The 22,955-nt window shown below is 45.0% G+C and overlaps 1 protein-coding gene across 1 annotated transcript in view; it reads left to right on the forward strand.

Annotated features, from left to right (window-relative positions):
- The window catches only part of LOC142905318 (alpha-2-antiplasmin-like), a 34,772-nt gene extending 13,678 nt beyond the window's left edge, over window positions 1-21,094 (forward strand). Inside the window, exons 3-8 of the mRNA XM_076055758.1 lie at window positions 2,868-3,063; window positions 6,201-6,353; window positions 8,653-8,856; window positions 13,436-13,917; window positions 15,981-16,200; window positions 20,973-21,094. Of these exons, the coding sequence (XP_075911873.1) occupies window positions 2,868-3,063; window positions 6,201-6,353; window positions 8,653-8,856; window positions 13,436-13,917; window positions 15,981-16,200; window positions 20,973-21,079 (1,362 nt within the window). The 3' untranslated portion in view covers window positions 21,080-21,094. The remainder of the gene's footprint in view (window positions 1-2,867; window positions 3,064-6,200; window positions 6,354-8,652; window positions 8,857-13,435; window positions 13,918-15,980; window positions 16,201-20,972) is intronic.
- The last annotated feature ends 1,861 nt before the right edge of the window (window positions 21,095-22,955 follow it).

Raw genomic sequence — 22,955 nt, forward strand, 5'->3', positions numbered from 1 at the left:
ATTTACATTATGAGACCTCCTTTGCCAGTAAACAAGATATAATAGGTTTTACCCTTTTTTAACTGGCACAAAAAACTGACACCTTCATTCAAGAAGGCATCATGTCTGCAATAACCACAACACAAGCAGTCAAAATGCAAACAAAAAGAGAGAACTCTGATGATAATAATATTGGCACTGTCCTTGAATTTGTTTGCATTTTGACTGCATGTGTTGTGGTTATTGCAAACATGATCCCTCGTATAAAGGTGTCAGTTTTTTTTGTGCCAGATAAAAGGGTAAAAGCCTATTACTATCTCGCGCTGCACGTTGAGAAAGAATTTTAAAAGAGCGGCCCGCCGTTCCCGATGTGCCACAGCCGTTTCACGAAAGGGATTTTCTACCAACAAGCGGTTTTACCCCCTTTGCCTCGGGTCATCAGGAATAATGAATAGCAGCTCAGGCAAGTGGCTGGTGTCATCATCACGGAGAGACACACGGAGACCCAGAGAGATACATGGAGATACACGGAGAACCACAGAGATACATGGAGATACATGGAGACCCACAGAGATACATAGAGACCCATAGAGATGCATGGAGACCCATAGAGATACATAGAGACACACAGAGATACATAGAGATACATAGAGACCCACAGAGATACATAGAGACCCACAGAGATACATAGAGACTCACAGAGACACATAGAGATACATAGAGACCAACAGAGATACACAGAGATACATAAAGACCCATAGAGACCCACAAAGACACAGAGATACATAGAGACCCACAGAGACACATACTCAGAGACACACAGAGACGCACACACATACACAGAGACGCACACACACAGAGACACACACAGAGACACATACAGACCCACAGAGACACATACTCAGAGACCCACAGAGAGACACACACTCAGTGACGCACACACACACACTCAGAGACACACACACACTCAGAGACACACACACACTCAGAGACACACACACACATACTCAGAGACACACACACAGAGACCCACACTAAAACAAAAACTCTGTTATTGTCACCAGCTGGGTAAGGGCCCCCACTGAGCTACTGCTGCTGTGTGGATCTTTATCAGACGAGCGGTAACAACCTGCACATCACAACACAGCACATTCAGCTCAGCCACGTGGGCTGATATCATCACCATAATCTTGCGGGAATGTACAACAACAGCAGCAGCCAAAACACCCTAAACGCGTGATGTTGTTGTTGATTCTGAATGTGCGGGGGGTGGGGAAACCCCAGCGGACTTCAGAGACAAAGCCACACGGTGAGCACCGCAGGGATAGAGGGAGAGAGAAAGACACACACACACTCCAAATATACAGCAGGGATCGAACCCACGACCTCCTGTACACCAGGCGAGGTAGTCAACATCTCCCTTGTGAGAGAGATGGAGACACAACAGGGTCCAGGGATCGAACCCACGACCTCCTGTACACCTAGCGAGCTAGTCAACATCTCACCACGAGAAGAGAGAGATACACAGACTCCAAATATACAGCAGCAGGAATGACCAGGGATTGGATCGAACCCACGACCTCCTGTACACCAAGCGAGGTAGTCAACATCTCAAAGGGTCACGGGATCGAACTCAGGACCTCCTGTACACCAGGCGAGGTAGTCAACATCTCCCTTGTGAGAGAGAGAGAGAGATGCACACACAACAGGATCCAGCGATCGAACCCACGACCTCCTGTATATCAGGCGAGGTAGTCAACATCTCCCTTGTGAGAGACGGAGACACAACACGGTCCAGGGATCGAACCCACGACCTCCTGTACACCAGGCGAGGTAGTCAACATCTCCCTTGTGAGATAGAGAGACGCAGACACAACAGGGTTCAGGGATCGAACCCACGACCTCCTGTACACCAGGCGAGGTAGTCAACATCTCCCTTGTGAGAGAGAGACGCAGACACAACAGGGTCCACGGATCGAACCCACGACCTCCTGTACACCAGGCGAGGTAGTCAACATCTCCCTTGTGAGAGAGACGCAGACACAACAGGGTCCAGGGATCGAACCCACGACCTCCTGTACACCAGGCGAGGTAGTCAACATCTCACAGGGTCACGGGATCGAACCAACGACACCCTGTACACCAGGCGAGGTAGTCAACATCTCCCTTGTGAGAGAGACGCAGACACAACAGGTTCCAGGGATCGAACCCCCGACCTCCTGTACACCAGGCGAGGTAGTCAACATCTCACAGGGTCACAGGATCGAACCCACGACCTCCTGTACACCATGTGAGGTAGTAAACATCTCCCTTGAGAGAGAGAGAGAGAGAGACACAACAGGGTCCAGAGATCGAACCCATGACCTCCTGTAAACGAGGCGATGTAGTCAACATTTCACAGGGTCACAGGATCGAACCCACGACCTCCTGTACACCAGGTGAGGTAGTCAACATCTCCCTTGAGAGAGAGAGAGAGAGACAACAGGGTCGAGAGATCGAACCCACGACCTCCTGTAAACGAGGCGAGGTAGTCAACATCTCACAGGGTCACGGGATCGAACCCACGACCTCCTGTACACCAGGCGAGGTAGTCAACATCTCCCTTGTGAGAGAGACGCAGACACAACAGGGTCCAGGGATCGAACCCACGACCTCCTGTACACCAGGCGAGGTAGTCAACATCTCCCTTGAGAGAGACGCAGACACAACAGGGTCCAGGGATCGAACCGACGGCCTCCTGTAGACCAGGCGAGGTAGTCAACATCTCCCTTGTGAGAGAGACGCAGACACAACAGGGTCCAGGGATCGAACCCACGACCTCGTGTAGACCAGGCGAGGTAGTCAACACCTCACCTGGCACCCGCGTGCGCCGCGTCTCTGCCCGGCAGGTCGAGTTGCCGGCGGAGAAGAAGGAGGCGGAGGAGGACGCGGTGAAGGAGGCGGAGGAGGAGGTTAGGTCAATGGCGTCGGCTCAGGCGGAATTCGGCCTGGAGCTCTTCCGCCTCGTGGCCAAGCAGTCTCCGCTGGAGAACGTCGTGATGTCGCCTCTGACCACCTCCGTGGCGCTGATGATGCTGTACGCCGGTAAGCGGTCGTCACAATCCTAACGAGTGCAGCGCTGAGACTTAGGCAAGTGCGGCGCTGAGACTCCTACCGAGTGAGGTGTTGAGACTCCTACCGAGTGAGGTGTTGAGACTCCTACCGTGTGAGGTGTTGAGACTCCTAACGAGTGAGGCGTTGAGACTCCTACCGTGTGAGGTGTTGAGACTCCTAATGTGTGAGGTGTTGAGACTCCTACCGTGAGAGGTGTTGAGACTCCTACCGAGTGAGGTGTTGAGACTCCTACCGTGTGAGGTGTTGAGACTCCTACCAAGTGACGTGTTGAGTCTCCTACCAAGTGACGTGTTGAGACTCCTACCGAGTGACGTGTTGAGACTCCTACCATGTGAGGTGTTGAGACTCCTACCAAGTGACGTGTTGAGACTCCTACCAAGTGACGTGTTGAGACTCCTACCGAGTGACGCGTTGAGACTCCTACCGTGTGAGGCGTTGAGACTCCTACCCTGTGAGGTGTTGAGACTCCTACCGTGTGAGGTGTTGAGACTCCTACCGTGTGAGGTGTTGAGACTCCTACCGAGTGAGGTGTTGAGACCCCTACCGTGTGAGGTGTTGAGACTCCTACCGTGTGAGGCGTTGAGACTCCTACCGAGTGACGCGTTGAGACTCCTACCGAGTGAGGTGTTGAGACTCCTACCGTGTGAGGTGTTGAGACTCCTACCATGTGAGGTGTTGAGACTCCTACCGAGTGAGGTGTTGAGACTCCTACCGTGTGAGGTGTTGAGACTCCTACCGTGTGAGGTGTTGAGACTCCTACCGTGTGACGCGTTGAGACTCCTACCAAGTGAGGTGTTGAGACTCCTACCGTGTGAGGTGTTGAGACTCCTACCGTGTGAGGTGTTGAGACTCCTACCGAGTGAGGTGTTGAGACTCCTACCGTGTGAGGTGTTGAGACTCCTATCGAGTGAGGTGTTGAGACTCCTTCCGTGTGAGGTTTTGAGACTCCTACCGAGTGAGGGATTGAGACTCCTACCGTGTGAGGTGTTGAGACTCCTACCGAGTGAGGCGTTGAGACTCCTACCGAGTGAGGCGTTGAGACTCCTACCGAGTGAGGTGTTGAGACTCCTACCGAGTGAGGCGTTGAGACTCCTACCGTGTGAGGTGTTGAGACTCCTACCGTGTGAGGTGTTGAGACTCCTACCGAGTGAGGTGTTGAGACTCCTACCGTGTGAGGTGTTGAGACTCCTATCGAGTGAGGTGTTGAGACTCCTTCCGTGTGAGGTTTTGAGACTCCTACCGAGTGAGGGATTGAGACTCCTACCGTGTGAGGTGTTGAGACTCCTACCGAGTGACGCGTTAAGACTCCTACCGTGTGAGGTGTTGAGACTCCTACCGAGTGAGGTGTTGAGACTCCTACCGAGTGAGGCGTTGAGACTCCTACCGTGTGAGGTGTTGAGACTCCTACCGTGTGAGGTGTTGAGACTCCTACCATGTGAGGTGTTGAGACTCCTACCGTGTGAGGTGTTGAGACTCCTACCGTGTGAGGTGTTGAGTCTCCCACCGTGTGAGGTGTTGAGACTCCCACCGTGTGAGGTGTTGAGACTCCTACCGTGTGAGGTGTTGAGACTCCTACCGTGTGAGGTGTTGAGACTCCTATCGTGTGAGGTGTTGAGACTCCTACCGAGTGAGGTGTTGAGACTCCTACGGTGTGAGGTGTTGACACTCCTACCGTGTGAGGTGTTGAGACTCCTACCGAGTGAGGGGTTGAGACTCCTACCGAGTGACGCGTTGAGACTCCTACCGTGTGAGTTGTTGAGACTCCTACCGTGTGAGGTGTTGAGACTCCCACCGTGTGAGGTGTTGAGACTCCCACCATGTGAGGTGTTGAGACTCCTACCGTGTGAGGCGTTGAGACTCCTACCGTGTGAGGTGTTGAGACTCCTACCGAGTGAGGCGTTGAGACTCCTACCGAGTGAGGTGTTGAGTCTCCTACCGAGTGAGGTGTTGAGACTCCTACCGAGTGAGGTGTTGAGACTCCCACCGAGTGAGGTGTTGAGACTCCCACCGAGTGAGGTGTTGAGACTCCTACCGAGTGAGGCGTTGAGACTCCTACCGTGTGAGGTGTTGAGACTCCTACCGTGTGAGGTGTTGAGACTCCTACCCTGTGAGGTGTTGAGTCTCCTACCGAGTGAGGTGTTGAGACTCCTACCGTGTGAGGCGTTGAGACTCCTACCGTGTGAGGTGTTGAGTCTCCTACCGAGTGAGGTGTTGAGACTCCTACCGTGTGAGGTGTTGAGACTCCTACCGTGTGAGGTGTTGAGACTCCCACCGAGTGAGGTGTTGAGACTCCTACCGTGTGAGGTGTTGAGACTCCTACCGAGTGACGCGTTGAGACTCCTACCGTGTGAGGTGTTGAGTCTCCTACCGTGTGAGGTGTTGAGACTCCTACCGTGTGAGGTGTTGAGTCTCCTACCGTGTGAGGTTTTGAGACTCCTACCGAGTGAGGTGTTGAGACTCCTACCGTGTGAGGTTTTGAGACTCCTACCGAGTGAGGTGTTGAGACTCCTACCGTGTGAGGTGTTGAGACTCCTACCGTGTGAGGCGTTGAGACTCCTACCGAGTGAGGTGTTGAGACTCCTACCGTGTGAGGTGTTGAGACTCCTACCGTGTGAGGTGTTAAGACTCCTACCGTGTGACGCGTTGAGACTCCTACCGTGTGAGGTGTTGAGTATCCTACCGTGTGAGGTGTTGAGACTCCTACCGTGTGAGGTGTTGAGACTCCTACCGTGTGAGGTGTTGAGACTCCTACCGTGTGAAGTGTTGAGACTCCCACCGAGTGATGCGTTGAGACTCCTACCGAGTGCTGAGTCTCAGCATCTCTGTCTCAGGATCTCCGTCTCAGGATCTCCGTCTCAGGATCTCTGTCTCAGCATCTCCGTCTCAGGATCTCCGTCTCAGGATCTCCGTCTCAGGTTCTCTGTCTCAGGATCTCTGTCTCAGGATCTCCGTCTCAGCATCTCCGTCTCAGCATCTCCGTCTCAGCATCTCCGTCTCAGGATCTCCGTCTCAGGATCTCCGTCTCAGCATCTCCGTCTCAGCATCTCCGTCTCAGCGTCTCCGTCTCAGCGTCTCCGTCTCAGCGTCTCCGTCTGCGTGTGCCTCAGGGGCCGGCCCCACCACCGGCGAGACGATGTCGCGGGTTCTCCGTCTGGCTGGGCTCCGGTCGTCGGAGGCTCACGACTCCCTCGGCCGACTCCTCAGCCGCCTGGCCAGCCGCGGGCACACGAAGCTGGCGGCAAGAATCTTCGCGGCCAAAGGTTGGGGTCATGAGCAGCAGCCACAGTCATCACCCACCCACCAACCAACCACCCACCATCACCACCCACCCACCCACCATCATCACCACCCACCCACCATTATCACCCACCCACAGTCATCACCCACCCACACACCAACCACCCACCATCACCACCACCCACCCACCATCATCACCACCCACCATCACCACCCACCCACCGTCATCACCCACCCACCCACCAACCATCAACCATCATCACCACCCACCCACAGTCATCACCCACCCACCAACCACCCACCATCATCACCACCCACCAACCACCCACAGTCATCACCCACCCACCCATCACCCACCATCATCACCACCCACCGTCATCACCCACCCACCACCATCATCACCACCCACAGTCATCACCCACCCACCCACCAACCACCCACCATCATCACCCACCCACCCACCACCCACCCACCATCATCACCCACCATCATAACCCACCCACCACTCACCCACCCACCACCCACCCACCATCATCACCCACCCACCAACCACCCACCCACCGTCACCACCCACAGTCATCACCCACCCACAACCACCCACCATCACCACCCACCCACCCACCAACCACCCACAGTCATCACCCACCCACCAACCACCCACCATCACCACCCACACACCAACCACCCACAGTCATCACCCACACACCAACCACCCACAGTCATCACCCACCCACCAACCACCCACCATCACCACCGATCATCATCACCAACCACCCACCATCATCACCATCCACCAACCACCATCACCACCCACCCACCATCACCACCCACCCACCACCACCACCACCACCCACCGCCCACCAACCACCATCACCACCATCACCACCATCATCACCACCCACCCACCACCATCACCACCATCACCACCACCCACCCACCACCACCCACCAACCACCATCACCACCATCACCACCCACCCACCACCATCACCACCATCATCACCACCCACCATCACCACTACCCACCCACCACCATCACCACCACCCACCCACCACCCACCACCACCCACCACCCACCATCACCACCATCACCACCACCACCATCACCACCACCCATCACCACCATCCACAACCCACCACCTGATGACGACTGCTGTGGTTGTCACACCTGATGACGATTGCTGTGGTTGTCACACCTGATGACGACGGCTGTGGTTGTCCTGATGACGATTGCTCTGGTTGTCTCACCTGATGACGATGGCTGTGGTTGTCACACCTGATGACGACTGCTGTGGTTGTCTCACCTGATGACGACTGCTGTGGTTGTCCTGATGACGACTGCTGTGGTTGTCACACCTGATGACGATGGCTGTGGTTTTCCTGATGACGATGGCTGTGGTTGTCACACCTGATGACGATGGCTGTGGTTGTCACACCTGATGACGATGGCTGTGGTTGTCACACCTGATGACGATGGCTGTGGTTGTCCTGATGACGATTGCTGTGGTTATCACACTTGATGACGATGGCTGTGCTTGTCCTGATGACGATGGCTGTGGTTGTCACACCTGATGACGATGGCTGTGGTTGTCACACCTGATGACGATGGCTGTGGTTGTCCTGATGACGATGGCTGTGGTTGTCACACCTGATGACGATGGCTGTGGTTGTCCCACCTGATGACGATTGCTGTGGTTGTCACACCTGATGACGATGGCTGTGGTTGTCCTGATGACGATGGCTGTGGTTGTCACACCTGATGACGATTGCTGTGGTTGTCACACCTGATGACGATTGCTGTGGTTGTCACACCTGATGACGATTGCTGTGGTTGTCACACCTGATGACGATGGCTGTGGTTGTCCCACCTGATGACGATGGCTGTGGTTGTCACACCTGATGACGATGGCTGTGCTTGTCCTGATGACGATGGCTGTGGTTGTCACACCTGATGACGATTGCTGTGGTTGTCTTGATGACGGCTGCTGTGGTTGTCACACACCTGATGACGATGGCTGTGGTTGTCCTGATGACGATTGCTGTGGTTGTCACACCTGATGACGATTGCTGTGGTTGTCACACCTGATGACGACTGCTGCGGTCGCCCCACCTGATGACGACTGCTTGCCTTGCGCGATCGACACGACCGTGATCCGTCACCGGCGTCACTTCACCGAAACACCGCAGAGGTCATCGGTGCCCGCTAGCAGGGCCACCCGACCCCCTACGAGCGGGCCCACCCACCCCACCCACCCCACCCACCCCACCCACCCCACCCACCCCACCCACCCCACCCACCCGCGACCTGACCTTTGAACCGCAGGCGTGACGCTCAAGAAGCCCTTCGTGGACGTGGTGGGGGCCCGCTACGGGGCTCGCCCCCACGGCCTGCTGGGCCCACCCAGGGAGGACGTGAAGGCGATCAACGCGTGGGTGGAGGAGCGGACCGAGGGACGCGTGACCGGACTGCTGGACGACCTGCCCCTCGAGGCACGGCTGGTGCTCGTCAGCGCCGTCCACTACAGGGGTGAGGGGGGACAACAACGCGGGACAACGCGGGACAACGCGGGACAACGCCCAGGCTGAGTCGCACGCTGAGCTACACACTGCTTTGTAGCACATTATACACTAAATTATATACTACATTATACACTACGTTATATACTACATTATACACTACATTGTACACTACATTATACACTATATTATATACTACATTATACACTACATTATATACTACATTATACACTACATTATATACTACATTATACACTACATTATATACTACATTATACACTACGTTTATACTACTATATACTACATTATACACTGCTTTATAGCACATTATATACTACATTATACACTACATTATACACAACATTATACACTACATTATATACTACTATATACTACATTATACACTACATTATACACTACTATACACTACATTATACACTACATTATATACTACATTATACACTACATTATATACTACATTATACACTACGTTATATACTACATTATACTCTACATTATATACTACTATATACTACATTATACACTGCTGTATAGCACATTATATACTACATTATACACTACATTATACACTACATTATATACTACATTATACACTACTATACACTACATTATACATTACATTATACACTACATTATACACTACTATACACTACATTATACACTACATTATATACTACATTATACACTACATTATACACTACATTATACACTACATTATATACTACATTATACACTACATTATACACTACATTATATACTACATTATATACTACATTATACACTACATTATACACTACATTATACACTACATTATATACTACATTATACACTACATTATACACTACATTATATACTACATTATAAACTACTATACACTACATTATATACTACATTATAAACTACTATACACTACATTATATACTACTACACACTACATTATATACTACATTATATACTACATTATACACTACATTATACACTACATTATATACTACTACACACTACATTATATACTACATTATATACTACATTATACACCATATTATATACTACATTACACAACATTATACACTATATTATATACTACATTATACACTACTTTATACACTACTATATACAACACTATACACTACTATATACTACTATACACTACTATACACTACATTATATACTACATTATACACTACATTATATACTACATTATACACTACATTATATACTACATTATACACTACATTATATACTACATTATAGCACATTATACACTATATTATAAACTAGTATACACTACATTATACACTACATTATATACTACTATACACTACATTATATACTACATTATAAACTACTATACACTACATTATATACTACATTATAAACTACTATACACTACATTATATACTACTACACACTACATTATATGCTACATTATATACTACATTATACACTACATTATACACTACATTATATACTACTACACACTACATTATATACTACATTATATACTACATTATACACCATATTATATACTACATTACACAACATTATACACTATATTATATACTACATTATACACTACTTTATACACTACTATATACAACACTATACACTACTATATACTACTATACACTACTATACACTACATTATATACTACATTATACACTACATTATATACTACTACACACTACATTATACACTATATTATATACTACATTATATACTACATTATACACTACTATACACTACTATATACTACATTATACTACATTATATACTACTATACACTACTATATACTACATTATATACTACTACACACTACATTATATACTACATTATATACTACATTATACACTACATTATACACTACATTATATACTACTACACACTACATTATATACTACATTATATACTACATTATACACCAAATTATATACTACATTACACAACATTATACACTATATTATATACTACATTATACACTACTTTATACACTACTATATACAACACTATACACTACTATATACTACTATACACTACTATACACTACATTATATACTACATTATACACTACATTATATACTACTACACACTACATTATACACTACATTATACACTATATTATATACTACATTATATACTACATTATACACTACTATACACTACTATATACTACATTATACTACATTATATACTACTATATACTACATTATATACTACTACACACTACATTATACACTACATTATACACTACATTATACACTACTACACACTACATTATACACTACATTATACACTACTATACACTGCATTATACACTACATTATACACTACATTATACACTACTATACACTACTATATACTACATTATATACTACTATACACTACTATACACTACTATACACTACATTATACACTACATTATACACTACATTATACACTATTATACACTGCATTATACACTATTATACACTACTATACACTACTATACACTGCATTATACACTACTATACACTACTATATACTACTATATACTACATTATACACTACATTATACACTGCATTATACACTACTATACACTCCACTATACACTACACTATACACTACCATACACTACTATACACTACTATATACTACATTATACACTACATTATACACTACATTATACACTGCATTATACACTACTATACACTCCACTATACACTACACTATACACTACCATACACTACTATACACTACTATACACGAAATTATACACTACTATATACTACATTATATAATACATTATACACTACACTATACACTACTACACACTGCATTATACACTGTATTATACACTGCATTATACACTATTATACACTACTATACACTACTATACACTGCATTATACACTACTATACACTACTATATACTACATTATACACTACATTATACACTACATTATACACTGCATTATACACTACTATACACTCCACTATACACTACACTATACACTACCATACACTACTATACACTACTATACACGAAATTATACACTACTATATACTACATTATATAATACATTATACACTACACTATACACTACTACACACTGCATTATACACTGTATTATACACTGCATTATACACTACTATACACTACTATACACTACATTATATACTACATTATACACTACTATACATTTGATTATACACTACATTATACACTACATTATATACTACATTATATACTACATTATACACTAAATTATACACTAGTATACACTACTATACACTCCATTATACACTACATTATATACTACTATACACTACTATACGCTGCACTATACACTGCATTATACACTACTATACACTGCATTATACACTACATTATACACTGCATTATACACTACTATACACTACATTATACACTACATTATACACTTCATTATTTACTAATACACACTACATTATACACTACATTATATAGTAGTGTATAGTACACTACATTATATACTACACACTACATTATACACTGCATTATACACTACTATACACTACTATACACTCCATTAAACACTACATTATACGCTGCATTATACACTGCATTATACACTACTATACACTACTATACACTATATTATACACTGCATTATACACTACTACACACTACATTACACGCTACATTATACACATCATGATACACTACTACACACTGTATTATACACTAACATATACTACATTATATACTACATTATATACTACATTATACACTACATTATACAATACTACACACTACATTACACACTACATTATACACTGAATTATACACTGCATTATACACTACATTATACATTACAATATACACTACTACACACTGCATTATACACTGAATTATACACTGCATTATACACTACATTATACACTACTATACACTATTACACACTGCATTTTACATTGCATTATACACTACATTGTACACTACATTATACACTGCATTATACACTACTACACACTACATTACACACTATATTATACACTACAATACACACTACTATACACTACACTATAACTATATTGTATTCTACAATACACAACACTATACACTACACATTACTATACACTACTATAAACTACACCATACATGACACTATACACTACTATACACTACACTACACCACACATTACACTGTACACTACGCTATACACTACTATAAACTACACTCTACACTGCACTGTACACTACACTACTTTACACTACACTACTATACACTATACTATACACTGCACTATACACTACACTACTATACACTACACTATACACTGCACTATACACTACACTATACACTGCACTATACACTGCACTATGCAATTCACTATACACTACTACACTATACACTACTATACACTACACTACACACTACACCATACATTACACTGTACACTACGCTATACACTACTATACACTACACTACTATACACTCCTCATCGGGAAGCTCCTCCCACCAATCCGCTAGCTCCTCCCACTAATCGAGGAGACCCGCCCACCACGTGACATCCCCCGCCCCCACCCCACCACTGTGACGTCAGGCGAGTGGGAGGTGAAGTTCGACGTCGAGGCCACGAAACTTCAAAGCTTTCACCTGGACGAGACCAACTCCACCCACGTGACCATGATGCACCAGAGGGAGTATCCCGTGTGGGTGGGCAGACACCCCCAGCTGCCCTGCATGGTGACTACTACACTACCCTATACACTACTACACTACTACACTACACTATACACTACACTATACACTACTACACTATACACTACTACACTATACACTACACTATACACTACTACACTACTACACTATACACTACTACACTATACACTACACTATACACTACTACACTACTACACTATACACTACTACACTACACTATACACTAGACACTACTACACTACTACACTACACTATACACTACTACACTATACACTGGACGAGAGCAACTCCACCCACGTGACCATGATGCACCAGAGGGAGTATCCCGTGTGGGTGGGCAGACACCCCAAGCTGCCCTGCATGGTGACTACTACACTACACTATACACTACTACACTACACTATACACTACTACACTATACACTACTACACTATACTATACACTACTACACTACACTATACACTACTACACTATACACTACACTATACACTACTACACTATACACTACTACACTACACTATACACTACTACACTATACACTACACTATACACTACTACACTACACTATACACTACTACACTACACTATACACTGCTACACTACTACACTACTACACTATACACTACTACACTACACTATACACTACTACACTATACACTGGACGAGAGCAACTCCACCCACGTGACCATGATGCACCAGAGGGAGTATCCCGTGTGGGTGGGCAGACACCCCCAGCTGCCCTGCATGGTGACTACTACACTACACTATACACTACTACACTACACTATACACTACTACACTACACTATACACTACTACACTATACACTGCTACACTACTACACTATACACTACTACACTACACTATACACTACTACACTATACACTGGACGAGACCAACTCCACCCACGTGACCATGATGCACCAGAGGGAGTATCCCGTGTGGGTGGGCAGACACCCCCAGCTGCCCTGCATGGTGACTACTACACTACACTATACACTACTACACTATACACTACACACTATACACTACACTACACGACTACACTACTACACTACACCATACACTACTACACTACACTATACACTACTACACTACTACACTACACTATATACTACACTACACGACTACACTACTACACTACACCATACACTACTACACTACACTACTACACTATACATTACTACACTATACACTACTACACTATACAAAACTACACTACTACACTATACACTACTACACTATACACTGGACGAGAGCAACTCCACCCACGTGACCATGATGCACCAGAGGGAGTATCCCGTGTGGGTGGGCAGACACCCCCAGCTGCCCTGCATGGTGACTACTACACTACACTATACACTACTACACTACTACACTATACACTACACTATACACTACTACACTACTACACTATACACTACTACACTATACACTACTACACTACACTACTACACTATAGACTACTACACTATACACTACTACACTTTACACTATACACTACTACACTATACACTACTACACTATACACTACTACACTACACTATACACTACTACACTATACACTACACTATACACTACTACACTATACACTACTACACTATACACTACACTATACACTACTACACTATACACTACTACACTATACACTACTACACTATACACTACTACACTATACACTACTACACTATACACTACTACACTATACACTACTACACTACACTATACACTACACTATACACTGGACGAGACCAACTCCACCCACGTGACCATGATGCACCAGAGGGAGTATCCCGTGTGGGTGGGCAGACACCCCCCAGCTGCCCTGCATGGTGACTACTACACTACACTATACACTACTACACTATACACTACTACACTATACACTACTACACTACTACACTATACACTACTCTATACACTACTACACTATACACTACTACACTACACTATACACTACTACACTACACTATACACTACTACACTACACTATACACTACTACACTATACACTACTACACTACTACACTACACTATACACTACTACATTACACTATCCTATACACTACACTATACACTACTACACTACACTACACACTACTACACTACACTATACGCTACTACACTATACACTACTACACTATACACTACTACACTATACACTACTACACTACACTATACACTACTACACTACACTATACACTACTACACTATACACTACTACACTATACACTACTACACTACACACTTCACTACTACACTATACTATACACTACTACACTACACACTTCACTACTACACTATACACTACAGTATACACTACTACACTACACTATACACTACTACACTACACACTACTACACTATACACTACTACACTACACTATACACTACTACCCTAACCCCCCCCCCCCCCACTCCCACCGAAGGCGTTGAAGGTGCCCTTCAAAGGCAACGGGAGCCTCGTGTTGTTCCTGCCGGACGGGAGGAGCCCCTCCAACCTTAGCAGCGTCGTGGACTCGCTCACTCCGTCGCTTATCAGCGGCCTGCTGGAAGGCGGCGGCCTCAGCAAACGGAGCGTCACTCTCGTCATGCCCAGGATGGACCTCGTGGTGGATCGCGACCTGAAACGTCCGCTGGAGGCGATGGGTGAGAGACGCGTGGGGTGGGTGGGTGAGTTGGTGTTGGGGTTGGGGTTGGTTGGTGGGTGTTGGTGGGTGTTGGTGGGTTGGTGGGTGTTGGTGTTGGTGGGTGGGTGGGTTGGTGAGTGGGTTGGTGGGTGGGTTGGTGAGTGGGTGGATTGGTGGGTGGGTGGGTTGGTTAGTGAGTGGGTTGGTGAGTGGGTTGGTTGGTGTGTTGGTTGGTGGGTTGGTGAGTTGGGTTGGTGAGTGGGTGGATTGGTGGGTGGGTGGGTTGGTTAGTGAGTGGGTTGGTGAGTGGGTTGGTGGGTGTGTTGGTTGGTGGGTTGGTGAGTTGGGTTGGTGAGTGGGTGGATTGGTGGGTGGGTGGGTTGGTTAGTGAGTGGGTTGGTGAGTGGGTTGGTGGGTGTGTTGGTTGGTGGGTTGGTGAGTTGGGTTGGTGAGTGGGTGGATTGGTGGGTGGGTGGGTTGGTTAGTGAGTGGGTTGGTGAGTGGGTTGGTGGGTGTGTTGGTTGGTGGGTTGGTGAGTTGGGTTGGTGAGTGGGTGGATTGGTGGGTGGGTGGGTTGGTTAGTGAGTGGGTTGGTGAGTGGGTTGGTGGGTGTGTTGGTTGGTGGGTTGGTTGGTGAGTGGGTGGGTGGGTGTTGGTGTTGGGGTTGGTTGGTTGGTGGGTGGGTTGGTGATTGGGTTGGTGAGTGGGTTGGTGTTGGTGTTGGTGGGTGGGTTGGTGATTGGGTGGGTTGGTGGGTGGGTTGGTTGGTGGGTTGGTGGGTGGGTGGGTTGGTGGGTGGGTGGCTTGGTGGGTGGGTGGCTTGGTGGGTTGGTGGGTTGGTTGGTGTGTTGGTGGGTGGGTGGGTGTTGGTGTTGGGGTTGGTTGGTGGGTGTTGGTGGGTTGGTTGGTGGGTGGGTTGGTGAGTGGGTGGGTGGGTGTTGATGTTGGGGTTGGTTGGTGGGTGTTGGTGTGTTGGTTGGTGGGTTGGTTGGTGGGTTGGTGGGTTGGTGGGTGTGTTGGTGGGTGGGTGGGTGGGTTGGTGGGTTGGTTGGTGGGTTGGTGGGTGGGTGGTGGGTTGGTGGGTTGGTGGGTGGGTGGGTTGGTGGGTGGGTGGCTTGGAGGGTTGGTGGGTTGGTTGGTGTGTTGGTGGGTGGGTGGGTGGGTTTGGTTGGTTAGTGGGTGGGTTGGTGGGTTGGTTGGTGGGTGGGTGGTGGGTGAGTGGGTGAGTGAGTGGGTGAGGTAGGTTGGGTTGGTGGGTGGGTTGGTGGGTGGGTAGGTGGGTTGGTGCGTGGGTGGGTTGGTGAGTGGGTTGGTGAGTGGGGTGGGTGGGTGGGTTGGTGGGTTGGTGGGTGGTGTGTGGTGAGTGATGTGTTGGTTGGTTGGTGATGTGTTGTGTGGGTGGGTTGGTGAGGTGGAGTTGGTGGGTGGGTTGGTGGGTTGGTGGGTGGTTGGTGGGTTGGTGGGTGGTTGGTGGGGGTTGTGGTGGTGGTGGGTGAGTGGGTGGTGAGTGGGTTGGTGGGTGGGTGGTGGGGTTGGTGTGTTGTGGGTTGGTGAGGTTGGTGTGGTTGTGGGTGGGGTGTGGTGGTGGGTTGGTGAGGTGGGTTGGTGGGTGGGTTGGTGGGGGTGGGTGGTTTGTGGTGTTGGTGGGTTGGTGGGGGGGGTGGGTTTGGTGGTGGGGGGGTGTGTTTTGCCAGGGCCACGGGCGGGACGTGGCGGTGTGCTGGCCCCCCACCCCTTCGTGTGCCGTTCCGGCCTTCCATAGGTGCTCGCTAACAGCACTTGCCCCAACAGTCTGTACAGGCTACCATGGGGGATCTTTGTCTTTGTGTGTCTGGGTCATTTAGCCCGCATGCCCAGCCACTGCAAACCAATTCTGCTACACTTCACTATACACTAGACACTACTACGCTACACTACACACTACTACACTACACTACTACACCACCGTCTCTCGCTGTGTACAGGTCTGCAGGAGCTGTTTGTGTCCCCTGACTTGAGCGAACTCTCCACTGCCTCTCTGAGAGTCTCCGCTACAATACACTATACACTACTACACTACACTACTACACTATACACTACTACACTATACACTACACACTACTACACTATACACTACTACACTACACTATACACTACTACACTATACACTACTACACTACACTATACACTACTACACTATACACTACTACACTATACACTACTACACTATACACTACTACACTACTACACTACACTATACACTACTACACTATACACTATACACTACTACACTATACACTACTACACTATACACTACTACACTATACACTACTGCACTATACACTACTACACTATACACTACACTATACACTACTACACTATACACTACTACACTATAGACTACTACACTATACACTACTACACTATACACTACTACACTATACACTACTACACTACACTATACACTACTACACTATACACTACTACACTATACACTACTACACTATACACTACTACACTACACTATACTCTACTACACTATATACTACTACACTACACTATACACTACACTATACACTACACTATACACTACTACACTATACACTACTACACTACACTACTACACTATTACACTATATACCACTACACTATACACTACACTACTACAGTACACTATACACTACACTATACACTACACTACTACACTACACTATGCACTACTACACTACACTATACACTACTACACTACTACACTACACTACTACACTACACTATACACTACTACACTACACTATACACTACTACACTACACCATACACTACTACACTACTACACTACACTATACACTACTACACTACACTATTACACTACACTATACACTACTACACTATACACTACTACACTACACTATACACTACTACACTACACACTACTACACTACACTATACACCACTACACTATACACTAATACACTATACACTACTCCACTACACTATACACTACTACACTACACTATACACTACTACACTATACTATACACTACTACACTATACACTACTACACTATACACTACACTCTACACCATACACTACTACACTATACACTACTACACTACACTATACACCACTACACTATACACTAATACACTATACACTACTCCACTACACTATACACTACTACACTACACTATACACTACTACACTATACTATACACTACTACACTATACACTACTACACTATACACCATACACTACTACACTATACACTACTACACTACACTATACACTACTACACTATACACTACTACACTACTCTATACACTACACTACTACACTACTACACTATACACTACACTATACACTGCTACACTACACTATACACTACTACACTACACAATACACTACACTATACACTACTACACTACACACTACTACACTATACACTACTACACTACACTATACACTACTACACTACTTTCTCTCGCTGTGTACAGGTCTGCAGGAGCTCTTTGAGTCCCCTGACCTGAGCGAACTCTCCACTGCCTGAGAGTCTCCGCTGTGATCCACTACACTATACACTACTACACTACACTATACACTACTACACTATACACTACACTATACACTACTACACTACACTATACACTACTACACTATACACTACTACACTATACACTACACTATACACTACTACACTATACACTACACTATACATTACTACACTATACACTACAACACTATACACTACTACACTACACTATACACTACACTATACACTACACTATACACTACACTACACACTACTACACTACACTATACACTACTACACTATTACACTACACTATACACTACTACACTACACTATACACTACTACACTATTACACTACACTATACACTACACTACACTATACACTACTACACTACACTATACACTACTACACTACACTATACACTACACTATACACTACACTATACACTCCTACACTATACACTACACTATACACTACTACACTACACTATACACTACTTTCTCTCGCTGTGTACAGGTCTGCAGGAGCTCTTTGAGTCACCTGACCTGAGCGAACTCTCCACTGCCTCTCTGAGAGTCTCCGCTGTGATCCACAACACTATACACTACTACACTACACTATACACTACTACACTACACTACTACACTACACTATACACTACTACACTACACTATACACTACACTATACACTACTACACTATACACTACTACACTACCCTATACACTACACTACACACTACTACACTACACTATACACTACTACACTACACTATACACTACTACACTACACACTACTACACTATACACTACTACACTAGACTACTACACTACACTATACACTACTACACTCCACTATACACTACTACACTACACTATACACTACTACACTACTACACTACACTATACACTACTAAACTACACTATACACTACACACTACTACACTACACTATACACTACCGTCTCTCGCTGTGTACAGGTCTGCAGGAGCTCTTTGAGTCACCTGATCTGAGCGAACTCTCCACTGGGTCTCTGAGAGTCTCCGCTGTGATCCACTACACTATACACTACTACACTACACTATACACTACTACACTACTACACTATACACTGCTACACTATACTATACACTACACTATACACTACTACACTATACACTACTACACTACACTATACACTACACTATACACTACACTATACACTACTACACTACACTATACACTACTACACTACACTATACACTACTACACTACACTATACACTACTGTCTCTCGCTGTGTACAGGTCTGCAGGAGCTCTTTGAGTCACCTGACCTGAGCGAGCTCTCCACTGCCTCTCTGAGAGTCTCCGCTGTGATCCACTACATTATACACTACTACACTACACTATAGACTACTACACTACACTACTACACTACACTATACACTACTACACTAAACTATACACTACTACACTACACTTTACACTACACTATACACTACTACACTATACACTACTACACTACACTATACACTACTACACTATACACTACTACACTATACACTACTACACTACACTATACACTACTACACTACACTATAGACTACTACACTACACTACTACACTACACTATACACTACTACACTACACTATACACTACTACACTACACTATACACTACTACACTACACTATACACTACTACACTACACACTACACTATACACTACTACACTACACTATACACTACTACACTACACTATACACTACACTATACACTACTACACTATACACTACTACACTACACTATACACTACTACACTATACACTACTACACTATACACTACTACACTATACACTACACTACTACACTATACACTACTACACTATACACTACACTACACACTACTACACTACACTATACACTACACACTACTACACTACACTACACACTACTTTCTCTCGCTGTGTACAGGTCTGCAGGAGCTCTTTGAGTCCCCTGACCTGAGCGAACTCTCCACTGCCTCTCTGAGAGTCTCCGCTGTGATCCACTACACTATACACTACTACACTATACACTATACACTACTACACTACACTATACACTACTACACTACACTATACACTACACTATACACTACTACACTACACTATACACTACACTATACACTACTACACTACACTATTTACTACACTATACACTACTACACTATACACTACACTATACACTACTACACTACACTATACACTACACTATACACTACACTATAAACTACTACACTATACACTACTACACTACACTATACACTACTACACTACACTATACACTACTACACTACACTTTACACTACACTATACACTACTACACTATACACTACTACACTACACTATACACTACTACACTACACACTACACTATACACTACTACACTACACTACTACACTATACACTATACTATACACTACTACACTATACACTACTACACTATACACTACTACACTACACTATACACTACTACACTACACTATACACTACACTATACACTACACTATATACTACTACACTATACACTACACTATACACTACTACACTACACTATACACTACTACACTATACACTACTACACTATACACTACTACACTATACACTATACTATACACTACTACACTATACTCTACTACACTATACACTACTACACTACACTATACACTACACTAAACACTACACTATACACTACTACACTATACACTACACTATATACTACTACACTACACTATACACTACACTATACACTACACTATACACTACTACACTATACACTACACTATACACTACTACACTACACTATACACTACTACACTATACACTACTACACTACACTATAAACTACTACACTATACACTACTACACTACTACACTCCACTATACACTACTACACTACACTATACACTACTACACTACACTATACACTACTACACTACTACACTTCATCTATACGCTACACTATACACTACTACACATACACTACTACACTACCCTATACACGACTACACTACACACTACTACACTACACTATACACTACTACACTACACTATACACTAAACACTACTACACTACACTATACACTACTACACTATACACTACTACACTACACTATACACTACTACACTACTACACTACACTATACACTACTACACTACACTATACACTACTACACTACACTATACACTACACTATACACTACTACACTGCACTATACACTACACTATACACTACTACACTACACTATA

Source organism: Petromyzon marinus, chromosome 72, assembly GCF_048934315.1.
Source record: "Petromyzon marinus isolate PM22_M1 ecotype Great Lakes invasive population chromosome 72, UKy_Petmar_22M1.pri1.0, whole genome shotgun sequence".
In the NCBI taxonomy this organism is placed as follows: domain Eukaryota; kingdom Metazoa; phylum Chordata; class Hyperoartia; order Petromyzontiformes; family Petromyzontidae; genus Petromyzon; species Petromyzon marinus.